Raw genomic sequence first — 22,266 nt, 5'->3', positions numbered from 1 at the left:
TTTAAACACAGACATCGATTTATTAACGTTACGAAATTCCATCTCAGCACCAATAAAAAAAAAGTTGTCTCTGTAAAATGTTTCTTGTCATAAATCTGACAACCATGTGTTTAATCTTAACTTGATTCTGCCTCTCACATAAAAAATATTGTGGTTACTTAATATTCAGGCAAAGATTCTGAGAATACTCTACTAGCTCCTAACTTAGCCTTAAAAAATTCTAGTAAGGAGTTGTAGCCCTGAGCAAGGAAGAGACAGACACTTTTATCTTAGTGAGGAGGTGTGGTTGACCCCGGTGCTAGGTATGATGGATTCTTTTAACAGATGTGATTGGTTGTCAGTGCCACGCCCTTTGGTGAGCCTGCAAGGTGTGGACACCCAGTGGAAATGAAATGAACTGCTGACAGTGAAAGTGTTGTCACTGTTAGTGTGTCATCACTGTTGCATTTTTCCAGTTTTCCAAGTATCTTAGTGTTGTGATCATTTTATTTCTGGTGTCACAGCATAAGTTGGGAAAAGTGATCCCTAATGACATCAACCACACATATTGTCAGTGCAGGATCTAATCTGTAGCATTTTATTTGCTCACTGTCATTCTGCGTTAGGAGAATATTTCTACAAACTTTGTGTTTCCACCATTTTCTCCTCTGATGAAGAAACTACAAACTTTGTGTTTCCACCATTTTCTCCTCTGATGAAGAAACTCTTAAGCCTCTTAAAAGTCCTCCTTCCTGCTCCGTACAGTTTCTCGCCTTAGGAGGTCTTTTAAGGTCTAAGATGCTTTGTGTATGACTTATCTTTACAAGGACTTAGTCTTAACTTTAAGGGAAATTTCTAAGAAAACATCACAATACTACTAATTTTAGCTCTTAAAAGGCCAACCAATCACATCTGTTAAAGGGATGCATCATACCTAACAGTAAGGTCAACCACACCTCCTCAGTAAGGTAAAAGTTTCTGTCCCTTCCTCACTCAGAGTTGCTCTGAGAATTTTCCTAAATCACTCCTAAGCTAAGACTCCTCGCTCAATTTTTTGAAGCTAAGTTAGGAGCACTCAGAGAATTGACTGTCCAAACCAGGGTTGGAAATTTGCAGCCACCTGCCAAATACTGGTAAAACATGCAAGTGGCTGCTAGATTCTCTTCACTCACCAGCCAAAAAAAACCCCCCAACAATCTTTATCTATTCAGTGGCTGTTAGATTTTGGAATCAAGCAGCCACAGTGGCAGCTGAACAAAACAAAATAATTTCCACACCTGGTCCAAATAATGTTACGTGTTGGTTGGTTCCTGCTGCTTTCGTTGGACTGGAAAGTCTCGGTCCAGCAGGTGACGATCTCACAATGCACGCAGCACGGTGGGACCAGTTCAGTTGCACATATTCACAACAAAATATGCAATGCAGCAGTCCTTTTATGTAACCGTAAAAAATTAAACATAACAACATAACACCATATTGTCCAGTGATTATACAATAATCCGCTCTCCCTCTCGGGCTCTCACTCCTGTGACGCTGCCATCTGGGCACGATATTTGCCCGTCATCTCCTTGGGGAGCGGCTTGGTGCCAGGACACGGCACCTGGCCCTCCACCTCACAGATACACTCCTTCAGACAGTACTTTTTGGGCCCAAAGTTGGCGGGGTTAGAGGCCTGCATCCTGGCTAGGGCCTCAGCTTGTAACACTTCTCTGTGAACAGAAAGGAAATGAGATAAATATATTTTCAGATCATCTGGTCCCTGCAGTAATGGGCCTTTTTCACAGACGGTGTTTTGATACGTCAGGGTAGGAAAAGAACAGGTGTAAATAATTAAAAAAGTTTACAGTTAACGTTGGCTTAACTCTACTGGGAGGTTGCAACAGCTGTCTCGTCAACACTGTGGCATTTTGCTACAACAGATGACTGTGACATGGCTTACATGTTATTTTTACCTGGTCTTACAAGCTGAAATTTTAATTAAGTGATACGGTTTTCATAAGTTATTTTATCTTGTAAAGTAAAAGAAAAATTATATCCTCATTACTCACAACCTTTGAACATGGTTCACTGTCACATTTTCATTTTCAACATACAGTACGTAATCAAAAGTATCTAAAACTTGATTTATTTAAAATTACCAAGCCCTACAATAAATATAATCACACAGACGTCATTAAACACAGCCCACACTTAACTCACAATGACTTCAAATATCTTACAATAACTTACTCTGATTTGCCTAAAATCTTCTTCACATGTTGTGAAATTTGCTTGTGGTCCTTCCCTTCCACATCCACCACAACTTGCTCCCCGTCGTCTGCAAATGAGACAAAGGAGATCAGCCCAAGCTTGACATCATACACAATAATAATAATATTAGCACAAGGTTCAGTTAACTCTCATTCAAACATGTTAAAAAACACGAGGGAACAAAATTCGTGACCCAGGTCCAGCAGCGTACAGAATAAATAACATTAAAGATAGACCTATAATAAATAGTTAAAGAACCTAATAGTCTATAATAAATACAACACATAGTTAAAAAAACAAGCAGTGTGTTTAAGTGCCTAATAGTGCATCAATAGCTAAGAAGAAGACAAAGAAGAAGAATGGCTACACACCCAGGTAGAACTTCAAGAATGGTGATGGCGTCATATTTTTGAACATCATTATTTGGAGCCACTGGTTTTTGTACTGAATCTGAGGAATATTGAAGAACACAAACTTTCTGCAAAACACAAAGAGAAACACAGTTTAAGAAACGCTTCACCTGACAGGCGGTCTCACTTTACTTAGATAGTACACTGCAATATTTGTAACAGGTGAACACTGACTGCAAGATGAGGTACTTAAATGAGCCTCAGGAAATAAGATCAAATCCAGTGTCATCTGAATGCATCAGTGAAACGGCTACAACTCAACGAAATCTGACCTTTTGTACAAAAAAAAATGTGGTCTCAGACTTTTGACCGCAGTGTCTCTCGTGATCTTTGAACATTGTCTCAGGTATTTGCCTTCTGTAATAGTTACGTAGCTGTTAAAATGCTTCAGGGATTCACAGACGCATGCATGCATACTACTGCTACCTGTGTTAAGTTTTTAAATGTATGTGTTTAAACGTCAAAATTCATTTGCTTATTAAGCAGGAGGTGGAGGGAAAATCAATACAGCATAGTATCACAATATTTTTGTGTGGCAATATTTTATCGTGACATGTACGCCAAGAATCGATTTCTTAGTAGCCTATAGAAATTATTGAAATAAAAAATAAAATAAAATATTGCAAATACACATTGCCTACTAGAATAATGAAATCAATTGCTTTTTTAAGTCCACTAGATATATTTTGCTGCAATAAAAATGACTGAATTGAGATATATTTTATGGCAACATGCTATAATACTGTATCTTGAGTTAGGTATCATGACAATATTTTATAATGAGGCCTCTGGTGATTCCCATCCCAATGATTTAGTATTATTTTGGGAAGAAAATAGGTGCTGGTGCTGAACAAAATGGACTGAATTACTCCCAAAGTACCAGAGTACTTTGGTTGTTTTGTGCATGAAATTCAAAGTGACAGTTACCTTTCTGGATAAAAGGAAGATTTAATATGAGGGTAAAATCAACTTAACAAAACAAAGATGACATTTTCTGAACTTCAACAGGCCAAACAATTAACAGGACAATCTATGACTCGAGAAAATAATGACACAGTTATAGACAGTGGGAATAATCATCAGTTAGAGACATATAATCACACCAGACCTTTAAGTCAATGACACTTTTCATAGTAATACAACGTCATATGTATAGGTATTTTATGAAATATTATAATGTTAAACTCAGACTGACAGAATTATGCATGCACACTGCCGCTGCCTGTTCCAGTGTGGTGGTACTTCACATGTTTTTAAGACACATCTGCAGTGTTTTAGCTGTATGATGAGTCTTAGCTAATGTTAGCTGCTGTTAGCTCTGACCTTGCTCCTTCGCTGAGCTCTCCATGTGTGTTGTAATTGACCGTCATGATCTTCACTCTGTTTTTAAAGATGATGTCGCCCTTCTGGAGGTACTCCAGAGTCCTCCTGATGGGAAATCTTCCTTTCATAGGCATTTTAAAGTCCTTTTTGAGTCGCAAAATATCATCTGACAGTGGTCTGTACACTAGAGTCGCACGCAGTAGCACACGGAGAGGCGCCTTTTGATGACGTGCAAAGTCGTTGTCACAGCAACCGAGGAGCGATCAGGAAGTTGAAGCAGAGATATCTCGTGGTATGGAGGATATTATAATCATCTACAGAAAGCAGAACAAAATCAATATTATTAACCTGGCAAAAAGAAACGGGCAACATTAAATGAAATAAATAGGAACGAAGTTAGGGGGGTATTTGGATTAAACAATTATTTTTTTTGTGATTGAATGATTTATTTTATTTTATTTATTTAAAAGGGACCATGTACAATTCAAAACATAAATGTTACCAACTAGGCTATGTAGCACCATTTTGAGTTACTAGTTACTCCTCAACACTGGAAATCAACATCAATTTTGTAACAGAAAATATGGAAATGTCCATATTTATATATTATCCCCAAACCACCCATTTTGCACATTTCTCAATTTCCAAGGGCCAGTAATGAAAAATATGACGTCTGCTTGTGTCTTTCAATCATGTGGATCTATAGCACATCGTTTTGTCTGTGGCCTTACTGTCATGGCAGAGACAGTGAACCCTAAAAATGGCCTTTCACCAAGACATTTTTTAATATGCAAAAATGCCAGAATTCTTTAAAAGAATTTAAGGTGCAAAAATGACAACATTCTTAAAAAAAAATCTTTTAGGGTGCAAAAATGACAAAATTCTTTAAAAGAATTTTTTTTTAGGGTACTAAAATGACACTTTTAAAAAAAAAAAAAAAAATTAGTGTGGGAAAATGAAAGAACTCTTTAAAATATTTTTTTTAGGATGTGAAAATGACAAAATTGTTTTTTAAAAAAAATTTAGGGTGCGAAAATGACAAAATTCTTTTTATTTATTTATTTTTATCGGGGTGCGGAATTGCCAGAATTCTTAAAAGAAAATGAAGGTGCAAAAATGACAAAATTCTTTAAAAAAAAATCTTTTAGGGTGCGAAAATGACAACAACAAAAAAATAATTTCTTTTTAGGATGTGAGAAAGACAAAATTCTTTTAAAAACAATTTAGTTAGCGAAAATGACAAAATTCTTTTCAAAAATATTTAGGGTGCGAAAATGACAAAATTTCTACCTTTCCACCTCTCTCGCTCGGTGTGAGCTCGAATAGGCTCCAGCCCCCATGACCCCCAACAGGATCGGTGGTTATGAAAGATGAATACATGAATAAATAAAAACTAAGCATAATTCAGCGGAAATGTTTCATTAAATTTTTCCACATCAATAATAGCATATACATAAAGTTAAAACAAAATCTAAAATATAAACAAAAACCATCTATCTGATTTGAGAGTGAATGACCCACTGGTCATACTTTCAGTTCAGCTGTGATATCCGGGTATTAGCACACAAACTCAGTCATGTCATATTTCATAATTAATTGTTTATTTCTTTTATAGCGTGTGGCTTCAAAGAGGCCAGCCTCAGAGACTGGAATGCTGATACATGAGCTCAGTCATTGATACATTTGTTTTATATCTCCATTGGTGTGAGGTAGAAATGTGGGGTTGTGACAAACTTGAGCAAAACATGAATGTTTTCTCTCAATCCCAATGTTTGAAGAAACACATTTTACATGAGCAGAAAAACAAAGTACATTTATATAGTATAAAATGTTTAACCGTAAGATACTCAATCCACAAAGCTGAAAAAAAGTGACTTAAGATCTGTTAATGTAGGAGCTGCTCATGGTAAATATTTTAAAGCCACAACATTTAAATTAACATGTTTCATACAGCATTTAATAAAATGCACTTAAGCAACTTCTTCATGCACTGCAATGCACTATAAAATTTATAACAATGCTCCTTATTAGGGCAGACAGCCACAAGATTATAAAACTCGGCTTAAAAACAACATGCACTCATTTTAATGAAACTACATGTACAAAGGTCATTTCACAACAGTGCCTTTACAAACAGTCTGTGTAGGTTTTAAACCCCAAATATTACAATTGACATTTATTTCACAAGACATACTCCTTGTTGATTCCTTTACATTCCCGTTATCATTCATGTTGCTGTGGATGCGTATTCTGAACCATTATAAGAGTGTGTGAGCCGATGCATATTGTCTTCATACAGTCCTCGAGACATCAACACACTCCACACTGGCTTCCCAGATAATCCTGTTTGTTTTTAAACCAGGGAAACCTGCCCAAAAGTACTTTAAGTACACTTAGTATGCAACAAGCAAATCTGTTCACAACAAATAAAAGTTTTTAGAAAACATAAAAAACAAAGTTTTAGTCAGCATGAACACAGTGGAACGCCACAAAAGCTGATTGATGTGCACTTAGCAGAGTACAAATGCAAACACAAGTACAAAAACAGTAGCATAGCTACACATAAGTAATATTTCTGAACACAAAATCTTTAAGATAGTCTAACTTCTTAAAAGAAATAACTGCCATTAATAAATACACGTACAAAATGCAGATTGAGAAGAACTGCCATGACACTCGCTGATGGAACAGGAGGAAGTAACATATAATTGATTGTCGTAAAGGGAAAAGTGATGAGGTGATTGCACGGGTTATATTAGCAACATATTCATGTTAATGCAGATATGAGTGTACCGAAACATACAAACACTCCCAAAGATAAAACCTCTGAGACGTCATGCAGTATTAAAAAAGACACATGGTCAGTTAAACTAACTTGGCTGACGTGACTTTGTGAATGTGAGTTAAAAGTGAAACTGAACAAAATCAGACGGTCGTGTTGTAATGCACTATGTGGTACATAAATGTTATGAAAGTCAGTCCGTATGAATATAGATTATGGATTATTTAATTGAGGTTTGAGTTAGTTTCTGTACCTGATCTGAGTTCTCCCTTAAAGTACTATTTAAAATGTATTGAAAGTAAAGAGCTGTACATTAATGTCTCGCACCTTTTAGGAAATGAAAAGAGAGAAAACGATTAAAAAGCATGTTTCTATTCACTGTTTTATGACATTCACAAAAGTCTGAATTCTCAATTTTAGCAGCACAGTGAGCTTACAGAACAGTACTGCACAATGTTCCCAAATACCAACATAAACAAATGCTTTATAGCTTCGGAGCACACTTTTAAAGTAAGTACTCAGATCCACTTTAGTCCTCAGACTTGTAAATAGGTTAAAAGACTTCAGTTTGAACCTGCTGACACAGCTCATCTGTTACCTGCAAGCTTACGTTAAATTATGTAAGTGATCAACATGACAGCATGGTAAGGCTTCCATAAGACTAAAACAATCTGAAAGGCTTCGGTCAGAAGGTAAAGTTCATATGCAATTAGCTTGAAGTGCCATAAAGACATTAAAGGAGACGAGCACAGTCGCAGCTGCGGAGAATTCCTTTTCTATTCTGTTCTGAGTTTAAAACCAGAAATTCAGCATCACCACACTGCGTCAGCCCCAGAAACATTCCAAGTGTCATCCTGGTTTCCCAATCCCAGATTATCTTAATCCACCGAGTATTCCTGAATGACTTCGCACCATGCATTGTTCAAAAAACCAAGGGGCCACTGCAGGATTGTGGACTGGGTTTTAACTGTAAACCCCATGAGAGACAAAGAAGAGTACCTGATGTGGAGACTCTGTAATCTTTAATTCAACAGTTCTGGGTGCTGGAGTGATACGGGGGGCTGTCACTCTGTAGGGTCAGAGTCCTGGCTGTTATACTCAGCCGTCTCCATCTTGAGGATGTAGGGAATGATGCTGTCAATAGAGACGTTACCTATCAAGCCGGTGAAGAAGAGCTCCTCGGTGATGCCGGAGTTCATGAGGCGCAGGGCGGGGAGACGAGTCAGGATACGAGTCAACCTGGGGAGACAAACACAAAACAAGGTTATCTTCATATCTAAAGATGATCCATACTGTGCGTTCACAGTGTCGAAGTCTTAAGGAGCCAAATTTATCAGCCAGACTGATGCCTAAATTAAATTATTTATATTTATTTGTTGTACTTGAGACCATTCATTCTATGGTTTGGATGTTCCACATTTGACCATAAGTGTGTAATGCAGTGTGGGGCTCGCACCAGTCTTGTCTTGGTCTTCAGTTGGTCCTGACTAGGGATGTTCCTGGTGACTAATTTCCCTGTCGACTAAGTGAAAGTTTTAATTAAGACTAGTTGACTAGTCTAAAATAAGGTCTCGGCACGGTGTATTCAGGCGCAACATATTCCGTTGACTTCCTGAAGCTTTTACCTTCAACAAAGTTAAGTAGAAGCATATCTTGCGAAGTCATTATCGTGATGAGCTGCGTTATCGTCTCAGACAGGGCAGGATCACAGCGTCTCCGGGTGAATGATGTCATATTGGGCTATGTGTGGCTAGCACCGCTAGCAGCAGCAGCCGTCGTTCCATGCAGGTTAAGATCCAAATGCTTGAGTTGAATGTGCTTGCACATTACTGCAGTCGAGTGATTATATGCCAGTTTATTTTCTGACACAGTCTTCATGCTACCTTGTTTTAATTTTCTAGATCAAAGTACTGCCGAACCGCACTGGTTTTGCAAGAAGACACCTCTCCAATTGGGAATCACTGCTCTGCACCTTAAGCTATCAAAGAATAAAAGATACTTTTCAGGTTGCCCAGTTGGCAGTACTTAATTAATGAAATTAAGTATTATTGTGAAGATTTAACCGCTTCACGGTAAACCTCTTTTCCACATTAAAATAAGTTTACTGCAAGTAATAGGACAGTCTGCTGGAATTCTCCTGTCTCAATCTGTAATTGACTATAGCTTACTCCTATCACTGTGGTGGGGAGGCTGGGCTGGTTGTTTAGGGCGTTTTTGTATTAGGTCTATCCGTGGCTGAGTATGATTGATCTATTCTGCCCCACTGCTCAGCTCTCACATTAGCAGGGTTGTTCCGTACCTGAGGGGAGTACACTTGCGTCATTGTCTATGTGACATTTTCTATGTTGTTGTGTAGAAAAACACGCAAATCGCAAGCCGGTACAATGCGGTCGACCTTGGCATGATGACTACTATGGTTTATATTTTCGACATGGTACACAGTGTTCACAATAACTAAATGAAATGGACTTTGGGATCAAGCATTCTTGGATCCGGCCCATGTCTCTGATGTGAAAGCCTCTTTAGGCTGGAGGCATGATTTTGAATTTTTTTACAAGACGCCATTAAAATGACCTTGTAGTACACAATCCAAAGTACACGTTATTACTGCTCAGTCCTCCTAATCTCCTGAATATCAAAGGTTAACCTGTTCTGTAAAGGAAATGACATGTTGTTCAAATACAATAATGACTTTTACTCATTAAACCAGACATGACAGTGGAAGATGTATGAGTATACCTGTAGGCGTCATCTGGGTAGGTTTTCTGCACGTAGTCCTGCAGCTCCATCAGCGCTTTCTCCTGGAACTTCTCAATCTGCCCACTGCTGTCCACACCTGGGTGATCTGACGGTTCAAACATTAAACAGTTTAGGTCATTTGACCAGTTGGAATTCTTCTTATTTGAACGATAAAAGCTCTGATGGCTATTATTAACTCAGTTAACAATAGCAGACACTCACCTGGACTGAACAGCACTATAGCTTTCAGGTAGGCATATTCGTAGCTGTCGGTCTCCAGTCTCGTCATGCTGTTACAGAACTCCTGGAACTTCCAAATGTGCTCCATCACCTGCTTCACCCTCTCCCCCGAAAGCTTGTCTGAGAGAGAAGGAAATGTTTGATGTATTACCATTAATTTTTTTAAGATTATTGATTCACTTAAAGCTTCATCTGACCAGGACATTCCCTTTGAGAGACAACACAAAACCGTTACAAGTTGCAATTCACCACATTTCTTGACTCCTGTTTATATGAGTGTGTGTCCTACTGAGAAATGACGACGAGGTCTGTGGTCCATACCATCCTGGATGCTGCTTTGAAGGTGGTTGATTATAGCAGCGAGGATGGTCGACAAGTTCATCACATGAGCGCACTGAGCGAGACCCAGAGTGAACAACTCGTTCCAGCAGGCGCGCACCAAACTGGTGTTTGCCTCCTGACTGAGAGAGACAGACACAGAGAAATAGATCTGTGTGAGCGTGGAGATAAAACAATAATGCACCACATTCCTCGGAAGGGGTGTGACTGTATTGGTCTTCTTATGTCAAATGCGTTCTTACCCAAGAGCTGAGAAGGCAGGGATGGAGCGTGCCCAGTGCATGGAGAGAAAGAGAAGTCTGGATGCTGACTCACAGATGTAGTGTACGTTCAGATACTCGGGCATGGGGCTGGGCATGGTCAGCTAGACGAAGAGGAAAAGACAAAGGAGGACACAGGGAAGAAAATCATTTTAATAAATTGGAAAATGACTACCTACAGATGAATGGCAAAGTAAAAGAAACTGTAGATTTATATCTGTAAATTATTACTAATGTGAACCAAGAGTGTCTCTTTTTTGAGCCATAGGTCGTTATCAGCTGACTCCACCCACCTTAAAGCCGACATGGCTGTCTGTGAGCAGTGGTCCCTCCACCTCAATGATAGGTGTCTCCTGGTCTCGACCAATCAGCTGGATGGTTGTTCCACTCACACACTGCGGCTTTTCTGCCAGACTCTGTCCGACCCCTACTTCAGGTGGGTGGAAAACCTTGGCCAGGGTGTCAAAGGCACTGTGCACAACACACACACCTTTAACTGAACTTTGACAGAATAGACAATAGCAAGTTTTTGACTCCGCTGAGACAAACATGCTCCGTCTTAAGTAATCTGCTTCCAAAGAGGCGAATAACTTGACACATGGTGCAAAGACTGACCAAGAAAAGATCAGACATTGCAGATACCTCTCATAAACAAACTCCCCTCCTCTCTGTGTGCACTGCTGACTGACCGTGTTATCTCGCTGGCAGACTGCTCCTCTTGTTGGCTGTCTGAGGTATCACCATTGTTTAGATTCTCTCTCAGTGAGTCACTCAGGTTGGCCAGTGAAGTCACCACATTGGCTAGTGTCCCCAAGTCCCCCTGCCCAGACTCCATCTGAAGGCGAATGAAACAGTGCAGATTATTTTCGAGGAAATAGGTCAGATGAACTAGACACAAAACAGGTTTTCCTAAACTGGAGTGCCGCACAAAAAGTGTCTTAAAACATAATAAAGGGATAAATAGAGATTGAAAAAATTGTTGTTCTAAAAACACTGTACAGATTAAGCCTGATTTTAGCCTTTAATTGGTTGCACTTGAGTAATTTTACAATCGAGTACAAATTTCTGACCTTTGTGCATTTTGTGGGGGTCACGACACCTAATTAATTGAATTAATCGCCTGACTGATAAACTAGCTGCCTCTCGGACCATCTGATGGATTTCTGAGAGGCTATCTTGCAGTTAGAGTTGTACCACTGTGCAGTTTCCATCACGGTGGCTGTCTAAAGATCCATAATAAACTGTAGTGTGCTTGTTTTAATATTACTGGAGCATCTGCAGTCTCAACTCAGCCTGCTCTGATAAAATTAAACGCCAGTGTGAGCAGCAACGCCATGGCCTGTCAATTAAACCATATAGTGTGAGCATAAAAGTTTTCTGGCCATGCAGACAGGCTAACGTGTAGTGACAGTTATACAAGATGAATAAAGACAGCTTTACAGATTTTCAAGCTCAAACGTCTTCATCTTGTTGACACCATAATACGAACCACTTACAAAAAAAAAGAGCCTCATATTTCAAGAGCAACAAAACCCTCAAACATCTCTGCCTGACGTCACACTCCTATTACAAGGAGCAGAAGGAGAAGCACAGTGCCAGAACAGACAGGCAGATGTTATATTTACGGTGACTGCAGTAGCAGCTGTACCTTTGAGTCAGTGGCCAGCAGCAAAGTTCCATCGCTCTGGATGACCGGCTGCTGGATGTTAACCAGCATGCCCTGGTCCAGCAGGCTGGATCTGCACATGACACAGAGCATCGTCTAAAAACCAGTTCATATGACACCAACATCAACAGCTGAGAGATAAAACAACAGAGCCTGAGGTTTGTCTGCAGGTGTGATTCCCACTGACCTGGAGCCATCGGTCTCTGTATCGGAGATAAAGGTTGGCGTGGCGATGAGCGGACTGTTAAGGTCCTTGCGAATGTAGATCTTTTGTGTGGAAGCAGCACAGTTGGCATGCTTCTCTCTGGGCACTACATCAATGGGCTTCCTCTCACTCTGGACAGCTGAGGATGGACAAGAAGAAAATCTTATGAAAGTTAAGAAATAGTGTTTAATTTAAGGTGGCCTTTTTTGAGGGAAGTAAATGTTTTTTCTTACTTTTCAAGACTATCCTGATAATACCTGACTTGTTTCTGAGTGTATTTGTCTACATGTTTTCGTGTCGTCTCCTGGATTCACTCACAGTCAGTCTTCATCCCCATGTTAAGGCATTTCCTCAGCCGACAGAACTGGCAGCGATTGCGGTGGTGTTTGTTGATGACGCAGTCCTGTTTACTGCGACAGCTGTAGGTCAGGTTCTTCCTCACACTCCGCTTGAAGAAGCCTTTACATCCCTCACAGCTGACCGCTCCATAGTGGCGCCCTGAACACAGAGAAAACAAGTAAGAGTGTGTGAGTCACTGCATGCGTGGGTGCCCCTTCGATGTGCAGCAAAACATACAGCCAGATTTGGCATCAGGACACACGGGTTAAAACCACAGAAACAGAATGAGAGTAGAATGGACATTGAATTGTTTGCTGTGGTCATATATATATATATGGTCAAATACAAAACCGTACTAATGAACCTTCATTAATATAGGCCTATATTTTATCTACAAGTGCATGTCACACACTGAGCAAGCCGCCTGTTAATGACGCTGTCGGCAAAGCAGTAATGATTGTGCTAAGTGGCTAATGGGCATGTAGCTACTTCTATGTTTCAGATGATACGTCATGTTTGTAGTCGACCAATGAAGATGAGTTTACATATCACCTTGGGTTCGTCCTTCACCTTCTCAAAATGACCCCACACTTTGGATTTCCTGCCCGACGTGTTATTAACTAGCCTGTGGAATAACCGCAGGTACCAGCCCTGGAAATTAGGGGCTGTACACGTGTTGCGTCTTTAACCGCCTGGACAATACAAGGTCGGGCACTGGATGCTACTCTAATGCCTTTTCTGTACCAGCTTTCGAGAGCACGACGGCAGGGTGCGCCTGATGTAGCTAAGCAACTTTAACAAGCACCGTATAGCCTGTTTACCTGAAATCCTGAGAGCAGAGCTGATCTTCTTTGAGGCACTGTTTATAAGTGTGTAGGCCTTTCGTCTGTGGGACAGATGTAAAGCTTAAGTGTGTAGGCCTTTCGTCTGTGGGACAGATGTAAAGCTCTGGGTAGCCCTGCACTAACATGATCAACTTCTCCATATTTATCAGACTGAATATTTACAGAAGAAGGGAAAGATATCTGTCGGCTGTGACTGGTTTGTAACATGACTCCTGTCTGACTGCTGAGTGTGGCCACTTCCTGTGTCTGTCCTTTCAGATTAAATTCCCACATGGTCCAGTCATATAGGTTTTGATTTATTTTGACAAGGCGCAGCTCCTAATAGAGTTTTACATTTGTTTTTGTTTTTCTGTGACTAAGCGACCAATTAAATCTTGCTGACTAATGACCTTTCTGGTCAACTAACATTTGATCGCATATTAGGGGGCGGCCCTAGTCAAGACCAACTGAAATTTCCCTTATCTTGTTTACCAACTGCTGAGCAGAATACTGCAAATCCTTACTACAGTGAGTTCGTGACTTGCCATAAGTCGGTTTCTTTGTATGATGTTAATGTGAAAGTTGGCCTGCTACAACTGCTGCAGTGGCAACAGTGTACATAAGAATGGCTGCTGCTCTGACCATCCTCCTATGTTGATTTCAGTGGGTATGTCCATCCTGCTGTCATTCTATTTCTATGATTAAAACACATACATATCCTCACATCACCAGTAACTTCAACTCTAAGCTTTAGTACCTGATGCCTTGTCCCCACACACCACGCAGTACTCCACCGGCTGCGGTCGACTTAAGTCCCCTGACTGCCCCAACAACCGTTCCATTGACACTGGATCTGTGACGATCTGAAAGGCAAAGTCAAACACAGGCCATTAATCTTGTGTTTCACCTTAACGCAATGTCAAAACCGTGGTTATAACACTGTCCGAAAATTATAACAGACATCAAGATCAAGATGTTCCCAATAGTATAATCACACTTTGTACCACGGGGTGATATTATGGGGGAACTGTACCTGTATCCTTCCTGGCATCAGGCTGTCTGCAGCAGTGAAGATGAGCTGCTTAGTGTTGTGGCTGTCTGGTGAGGCCAAGATAACCTTGCCTGCCCCTGAGCTGTCAGCCGTAGTCAGGATGAACTGCTGTTTGGGAGCACTGGACGGCTTCATCGCTGTCACTATCTGGATCTTCTGACCTGTCTGCTGGTCAGTTACAATCTGAGCGCGTTAGAGATGGATGAGGGAGATGGAGGAAGAGAGGGAGGTGGCGGTGAACGCACACCAATGGATTGAAGTCGGGGAAAAAAAAAGAGAAGAGAGTGACATTGAAGGTGGGAGAACTAAGTCACATGTTGGAACATCACCTTGTTTGTCACTGCTGCTTATGCGCCTCAACAGGGGACAACATCAACATGTAGTGTCACATTCTCTGAAGCTAACTAATGTTGAGAATACAACAGTTACCTGTATTCGCTGTGGTGTTGTGCCAGGCTCAGTGGAGATGACCTGAAAGCGCTGTGGAGACTCACCCATCGCTGAGTCTGAAGGAGAGGTTGGCACCTACAATTTGAAACACATTTCCACAAGCTTAAACACACAGTCTGCAACACATGCATATTTTACCTGAGTGTGTGTAACACATAATCATTCTATTATACAACACTTTTACATGAGTACAAGTCTGAACTGTCCAGAGAACCTCCATCTACATGAGGTATGTCTCTATGGCAACAAATAAAGGCAGCATCCACTAACCTCACAGACAAAGAGAGCAGCATCACAGCATTTTCAACTTAAATTAACCTTCATATGGATTATAGGAGCAACTCAGACTGCCAGCAAACATTGCATTATGAAAGTCTCCCTCTGCACGCTCACCTCTGCCTCGTGCTCAGAGTCCACTTTCTGCTGAGAGAGCAGATTTGGGTTGGTCGTCATGATGATGTAAGGTCATTAGTGAGGTCTGTTTGGAGAGATGCCACAGACAATCAACCAGAAAGGTGCAAACTGTGACAGAAGAGCAGGCCAACGCTGGGACAGTTTTATAAGTATGTCGGTGCTGGTGGATCATAGAGGATGCATGATGACATTGATTGAAATATAAAGCTGTATCTGAGATGAATATCTTGTTGATTTAGAAGGGAAGTTCTGTCTGACTTATGTGACTTGGATGATGTAGCGCAGTCATTTCTCATTCAGGATTAAAGGTTATCTCCATTGTTTTGATGCACTGTTATACACAAGATGTTCATTCATTCATTGTACGTAACCGCTTATCCTGTTCAGGGTTTTGGGGGGCTGGAGCCTATCCCAGCTGACATTTGGCAAGAGGCAGGATACACCCTGGACAGGTTGCCAGACTATCACAGGGCTGACACATTGAGACAGACAACCATTCACACTAACATTCACACCTACGGGCAATTTAGAGTCACCAATTAACCTGCATGTCTTTGGAGTGTGGGAGGAAGCTGGAGCACCTGGAGAAAACTCATGCTGACACGGGGAGAACATGCAAACTCCACACAGAAGGGTTCCCCACCCTGGGTTCGAAACAGGGACCCTCTTAAAAAAATGACAAATCCTTTTTCAACATAGAACTGTGAGAGTTTAACAGTACAATTACCGTCTCAGAAAAATCACGGTTTCACAGTATCACAGTACTACAAAATTATTATTATTGCTATTACCTGACAGAATGACCCTTAAGGGAATTAAAACAGAAGGGAATGTTTTATTACTATATTTGAAACCTGAAACCATTTTTAATGGAAGTATGTGGAAAAATACTGTAGATAAGCAAATGTACATGTTACCACAACCGTACATTTTAATATCACAGTAGCCTATATCTTGAAACCGGTATACTGTTGCAACCCCACATAAAACATCAAAAAATAACATTGGACATGAAATTATTTAATGATGATAAACAAAACACAAAATAAAAGTAACAAAATATCTGTTTACTGCTCCATATCTTGTCTGTTATTAGCATCAGGTGATAGATTTTCTTCCACATCTCACCTACTTTAATATTCTTCCTGCGGGCAAATATTATGCCAGACAAATCCAGCCTCGGCATGACTGCAGTGATGTCACCACAAGCCGAGTCTATGACCTCTGAGTGTGACCTAGACATGAGATTTGAGAGACCGGTGATAACCAGATTACTATACAGTCTGATGGAGCAACACATTGTCCAACGCGGCACTGTAACAAAGGAGAACAACTACGTATTATATCAACATCCCTTTGTCCCTTGCTTACACTTTTAAGGTGAGAAATCTTTTGTGTCTATAGTGTCTGACATTTTGTACTTCTGCATATTCACTTACATGGAATGAGCTGACAGAAAGGCGCATAAAATATATTTACAGTGCATCAAATCAGTGGAGAAACACTGTAATAAAGTGCTCCCTCTGTCTAAGGAGATCCCTGTCCAGTACAGTTTAAATGTAACACACCTAGTGGTACATAGTCAAAACAGAGTTATGGACATCTTTCACACACTTAGTTGGCATTTTAAAGCTATAAAAACAACTGTGAGTGACCACAATGCAGTTGAGCATCTACACCTCCTTGTGCCTAAAAGTTTTCACTCTATCTTTGCTGATTTGGGGGTTTTAATAAAGAAACAATTTGACTGCATAACGTTACATGAAACTGATTGATGTGCCTGCAGTAGCTCACTGACCAAAGGGAGGAGCATGCTGCCTTTGTCTTTACCGATTGGTCCACCAGAGTGCCCATCAATACCCCCGTCCCTAAACGCATCACAACACAGAACAAAATGGACAATCTGGCAGCCAGCCAACAACACAGGAGACGAATCCTTATGATAAATATATTACAGCAATTTAATTTTCTTAACAGCAGAGCAGTCGACTGTAGGTGTGCTGGTAGTAAAGGCACAAAATGCAGCTTTGTTGAATAAAGTTGTCATTTCGACACTCTTATGTCCCCGAGATGGCAAAGGTAAAAGGGTCGAGTTCATCTGCAGCAGTTATAGCTCTCCTATGTTAGCTGTCTGAGCTAGCTTGTTACAAGCAAACGCAACAACGGCTGCAGCAACAGCCCACTGCACCCGTCTCTCCCCCTGGATTTGTCAGTCTAGCATGCAGGGACTGGTTCAGGTTAAGTCGACAGCACTGTCACATATTAATAATTAGTTTAAGTGTATGTTAAGCACATCGGCGTAGCCAGACTCCGCCCCAGCGTTTCACGGTTCCTGCCCGGATCCCGAGCTGCCAGTGTCGGGCAGGAAGGGAGCTCCGCATCGGCTAGCTAACAAGCTAGCTGGCTGATTAGCTGCGCTCTTTTATCATCCAGTATCACACAGAGCTTTCTACGGTTTTCAACCCGGGACCGAGACTTACCTCCGGGAAACGGTGCTCACAGATTTCGGGCTCTCTGCTATTTTATAAAATAAATGTTTTGGTTTTCTTCTGTTAAAGGTCATAGTTCGTGACCCCGCACCGCCAGCGCGTTGATGATGGTTGAGGTTTTTTTTTTTCTCCTTCCTCTCTCGCGTCCCCGCGCGCCTCCAACACCCCCCCACCCATCCTCGGCGCGAGCCAGACAGCACTGACGTCATCATGTCTGACTGTCCAGGGACTTTGTTGTCAAGTTACCTGATATAAAATTAGCACAATAAAAGAAAAGGTGTACTAACGAGCAAGCAAGGAGGCACAACTTTATTTATACAGCACATTTCAGTCCAGCTGGGAACACAATGTGCTGCACAGAGGCAGAGGAAGAAAATAAAGCCAGCAACTGGCCATAAATTTAACCAAATTAATTTATAAAGCATGTTTAAAAACAAGCAGAGTTGACCAAAGTGCTGTACAGTAAAATAAGTTAAGTAAAATAATATAGCATGGTAACAGTAAAAGGTAAGATGAGTAATGATGATAAATGAGTAAAAATAGAAAATAAAGCACAGAATAGTAAGATCTGGAAATTAAATATGAAATATAAAACAGAAACCCCTCAGAAAACAGGTGGGAATAAAACCTCAGGAAATATAAAGCTGCAAACAAAATCTTAAAACCTATCTTTTTAGCCTTGCATTTTTGTAGCTTTAATTTACTTAATTGGTATCAAACTTAATTTGTATTTTAATGTCTGTGAGTGTATCTTATTTACTTTATCTTATCCTGTCTTTTGTGTATTCTCTCATTTTTTAATGTAAAGCACTTTGAATTGCACTTGCTGTATGAACTGTGCTATATAAATAAAATTATTATTATTATTATTATTATCATTAATATGAAGAATAAACCAATAACAGATACAAAGACGTGACTCACAACTGATAAAAAATGTTAAAATTATTTAAAATAATATTAATTAATTCCACCTTTATTGTCACTCGGAAATACACTGACATAGAGACCTCATTTACAATAATGCTGAGTAAAATAATATAAAAGCACTTAGACACAGAAAAAAACAAAGAGAAACTTCCATAAAAGTGGCAACAAGAAGTAAAAAGCAATAAAACCACAATTAAAAATGTAAATTAATAAATAAAAGCATTAATGATGAATAAAAACTGTAGAATGAAAGAAAATGTAGAACACAAGACTGGTGAAAAAAAAGGATAATATGAATTAAAATAAATAAAAGACGTAAAAATAGTATAAAATAAGACCAATAAAAGATGATAAGATATAATAGTATAAATCAATACACCAGTGAAAGTAAAGTATCACTGGTCTGCTCTCTACAATAAAATACAATGACATATAGCTTGAAAATTTAATGACAAACGCCATATTAAGTCAAGGAAGTGACACATATACTTCGCATAGGTGTGGATTTAGAGGGGAACGCAGGGGACGTGCATTTGTCCCCACCCCAGTAAAAATATGAAAGTAGCAGAGGACTTTTATTTTCACAAAATTAAAGAAATTAACACCAGTAATTTGAAATCACAAGAACGCAGAAAATTAAGTGTTTGATTCTCAGAACTTTCTGGCAAAGGGCCCCAAACCCCCTGTTTCATATGTGTGCCCCCCTGATGTTGAAACAAAACCTACACCCCTGATACTTTGAATTTATCAAGTGAAAATATCACTCTAAACATTTAAAAATAAGTATCTTTGTTGTTGATTTTGGACTGATTTTGAGTCCACAATCACTTGGGACTGTTATAAAACTCTACTATATATTTTCACAAAGCAAAATAATCAAATTCCAAGTAATTTATTCAATTTTTCAAATGACTTTAAAGAACCCTGGAAATTTAAATAGATGTTGTCATGTTCTTAAGTTTGACTTTTTAGGCTCTTTTGAATTTTGAGGAATGACAGACCACTTTTTCTGTACATTCATTTTATGTTGTGTATTTCTATAAGTTAATGTAACATTATTACCAGGACAAAACACCAACAGTGTCTGAAGAACCTGATAAAACTGAAATATATTGATAATTTTCCAATGACTGCTACATGAACATCTACCAAGGTAGCTGCTGCTAGTAGGGAACACCATCACTGGGACAAATATGATATTTTTCAGCACATTGCCAATCACTAGAATATTTAAAAAGGAACAAAAATCAGATGTTTATTTCTTCTGTAAAGTACTGTGACATATTAACAACATATAAAATCACCAATATTTAGTACAATGTAATTAAAGCAATGCAGTTCTCAAGCAACTTTTCTTTACAGTATTAAAACACACACAGAGTAGGCCATACTACAGAGCACAGTCTTTTTTATACGTCTTTAACTCTTTCCGGAGGTGGTCTGTAAATGTTACCATGTCACAACAATCTTTATATCTTTAGTTTATATTCTACCTGAGGTCACCAACTTTACTTATATGAAGAAAAACAGCTTATTGGTCTCAAGATTTGGAGCACAGCTCTTGAATTACAACAAATAAAGGTATTTGTGTCACTGTTGTCATGGAGTGAACAACTACCCCAAATAATATACTGAATAAACAAATACCTGTTTTTTTTTTGGGTTTTTTTTTTTACATCTGTTGGTTAGATCTCTGCAACAAAGAACCATTTCTTACTCACTTAAGCAATTTCATTGTATTTACATGAGGACTCAGTTTTGCTGTATTTACATGACCGTGGTCTGACCTCAGTAAAATGACCACTAGGTGTCGCCCTGCACCAGCAGGTATGCTCGGAGTGGACATGAAGGAGAACAATACACGCACGGCAGAGATTCAAACCTGCTCAAATAACCGTGCCAAAATAAAAATATGAACATTCAGACGTTTTCTCGGTTGTAAAACACAAATAGGAAGTGTTCCTTCTTTCCACGTGGTTTAATTTCGTTTACAAGCTGCGACTGCATAATTGGCACAGTTCATTGTCCACGTAGGCCTATCTGTGTTTGGATCTCCATCCCTTCAGTCAATAGGCCCAGATACCTCGCCCATCGGGATTCTGAGGCCATATGTAAATATTAAGCAGCCTGTCACTGACCTAATTACATTTTCTCCAAATATAGTCTAAATATAATGAAAGTATAAACAGATTTATTTTAATATATCCTTACAATGGCCAAACAGTGCAGATATTAATGTAGGCCTGCAGCACATGCAAACATTAAAGCATTTATTTCTGCATTAGGTTAACATTTGTTGATACAGTAAAAGCCAATAGAGATCTGATGTCCTGCAGAGATGTACCCATGGGACAGTCATGTATGGGATTAGATAAACACAGTGGTGTAGTCTAGTTTATTGTGGCGGGCATACTGTGATTACCCAGGGGTGGCTGGGTCATGGCCACACTGATAAAATGGCCTCCTTTGTGCACATAATTTGAAGTCTCTGTGTGGTGGTTTTAAATTTGAGTTGGTTTACTCCCGGTCCTCACAGTCAATGCACTCCTTCAAATTAAAGCTGTAAATTTGTCTTTTGAAGAAAAAGGACAGCCAGCCTATTTGGAGAACAATGAACTGCCGAACTCATGTTTACACAGATACATAACACATAAAGCAGGACTGCTGTGGAACTCAAAATGTTAACTGTCTGTGCCAGTGATACTCAATGTGGCCTGGGGGCTGTGGCGCCAGGAGGCCCGCCGATCATTTCCCAATTCCCAATGAAAATGAATTGATTCACTTTTTTGTTGTTGTTGTTGCACTTTGAATGTAAATAGGTGCATAAAGAAGCATCAAAATAGAGCTTGTCCACTAAATCTATATTTGATTAGTCTCCTACCATCTCCCTGATTCCTTCTGAATGCAGCATTACGCTTCTGCACATGGTTGCTATACCTTTTCGTAAAGCCCCGACCTCCCCTGGGCGCAGTGGCGGTATGTGACCATTAATATCCCGATCATGGCAAAATAAGAAGAACATAAGAAAATACAAGCTGAGGGCAGAGTCTCGTCAGAAAAATACACCACCACAAACGTCTAGTGGGTCATAAGTGATGATTTAGAGGGATTACTTCTGTATGATTTTAGACTACTGACACAATTTTCAACCAGCCTTAATAGGCTACGACAACAGCATTTAGAATTCCTGAAATTCAGTTATGGAAGAGTGGGGCACAACCTAACGCAGGGTGAACTGTAACACAGACTTTCTGAGTGGTTAAACAGGGTCGATCCTTTTGTGCTTCCGGCCAGTTGCCCACCATACTGCCAAACAGTGACCTGCGAAATTCCACAGGGATTGGATGTGTTTCAGCTGTGTTCAGTAACAACGAGTGTTTTCAGATGATTTAAGTGAACATCTTTGTCATATTGTTTTCTGATTTCTGATCTGTCTGTGTAAGTCACTGACTCCAACCATATATCATCTTAACAACTGTCTTGTTGCCAAAAACATAGCATTGTTTTGAACTATGTAACCAACTCCCAGCAGGTGTTAGCTAGGCTTGATGAAATGTCCACACAGCAGGGTTAGTT

The 22,266-nt window shown here is 39.8% G+C and overlaps 2 protein-coding genes across 5 annotated transcripts; both read right to left on the bottom strand.

Annotated features, from left to right (window-relative positions):
* Positions 1-665: 665 nt before the first annotated feature.
* Positions 666-4,201, bottom strand: mrps25 (mitochondrial ribosomal protein S25). The gene is made up of 4 exons (XM_050064287.1): positions 3,963-4,201; positions 2,601-2,707; positions 2,209-2,296; positions 666-1,688 (listed from the first exon to the last, which is right to left on the bottom strand). Exons 1-4 carry the CDS (start codon positions 4,094-4,096, stop codon positions 1,499-1,501), a joined length of 519 nt encoding a protein of 172 aa, XP_049920244.1. The 5' UTR covers positions 4,097-4,201; the 3' UTR covers positions 666-1,498.
* A 1,352-nt stretch (positions 4,202-5,553) lies between these two features.
* On the bottom strand, positions 5,554-18,188 carry nr2c2 (nuclear receptor subfamily 2, group C, member 2). Of its 4 annotated transcripts, none has more exons than XM_050065572.1 (15): positions 17,752-18,181; positions 15,251-15,335; positions 14,837-14,932; positions 14,390-14,590; positions 14,114-14,219; positions 12,512-12,691; positions 12,176-12,332; positions 11,971-12,061; positions 11,012-11,157; positions 10,616-10,823; positions 10,305-10,426; positions 10,045-10,184; positions 9,706-9,843; positions 9,484-9,589; positions 5,554-7,983 (listed from the first exon to the last, which is right to left on the bottom strand). In XM_050065572.1, the coding sequence occupies exons 2-15, from the start codon at positions 15,308-15,310 to the stop codon at positions 7,809-7,811; spliced, it is 1,926 nt and encodes a 641-aa protein (XP_049921529.1). In that variant the 5' UTR covers positions 15,311-15,335; positions 17,752-18,181; the 3' UTR covers positions 5,554-7,808. The 4 variants fall into 4 exon arrangements, 2 of the variants coding, with proteins under 2 accessions (XP_049921529.1, XP_049921530.1); XM_050065573.1 differs by having other exon boundaries at positions 10,616-10,793; positions 17,752-18,178; XR_007571290.1 differs by lacking the exon at positions 5,554-7,983 and having other exon boundaries at positions 10,013-10,184; positions 17,752-18,188.
* Between the last annotated feature and the right edge of the window lie 4,078 nt (positions 18,189-22,266).

Source organism: Epinephelus moara, chromosome 16 (assembly GCF_006386435.1).
Source record: "Epinephelus moara isolate mb chromosome 16, YSFRI_EMoa_1.0, whole genome shotgun sequence".
In the NCBI taxonomy this organism is placed as follows: Eukaryota; Metazoa; Chordata; class Actinopteri; order Perciformes; family Serranidae; genus Epinephelus; species Epinephelus moara.
This window is presented reverse-complemented; position numbering and strand designations above follow the sequence as displayed.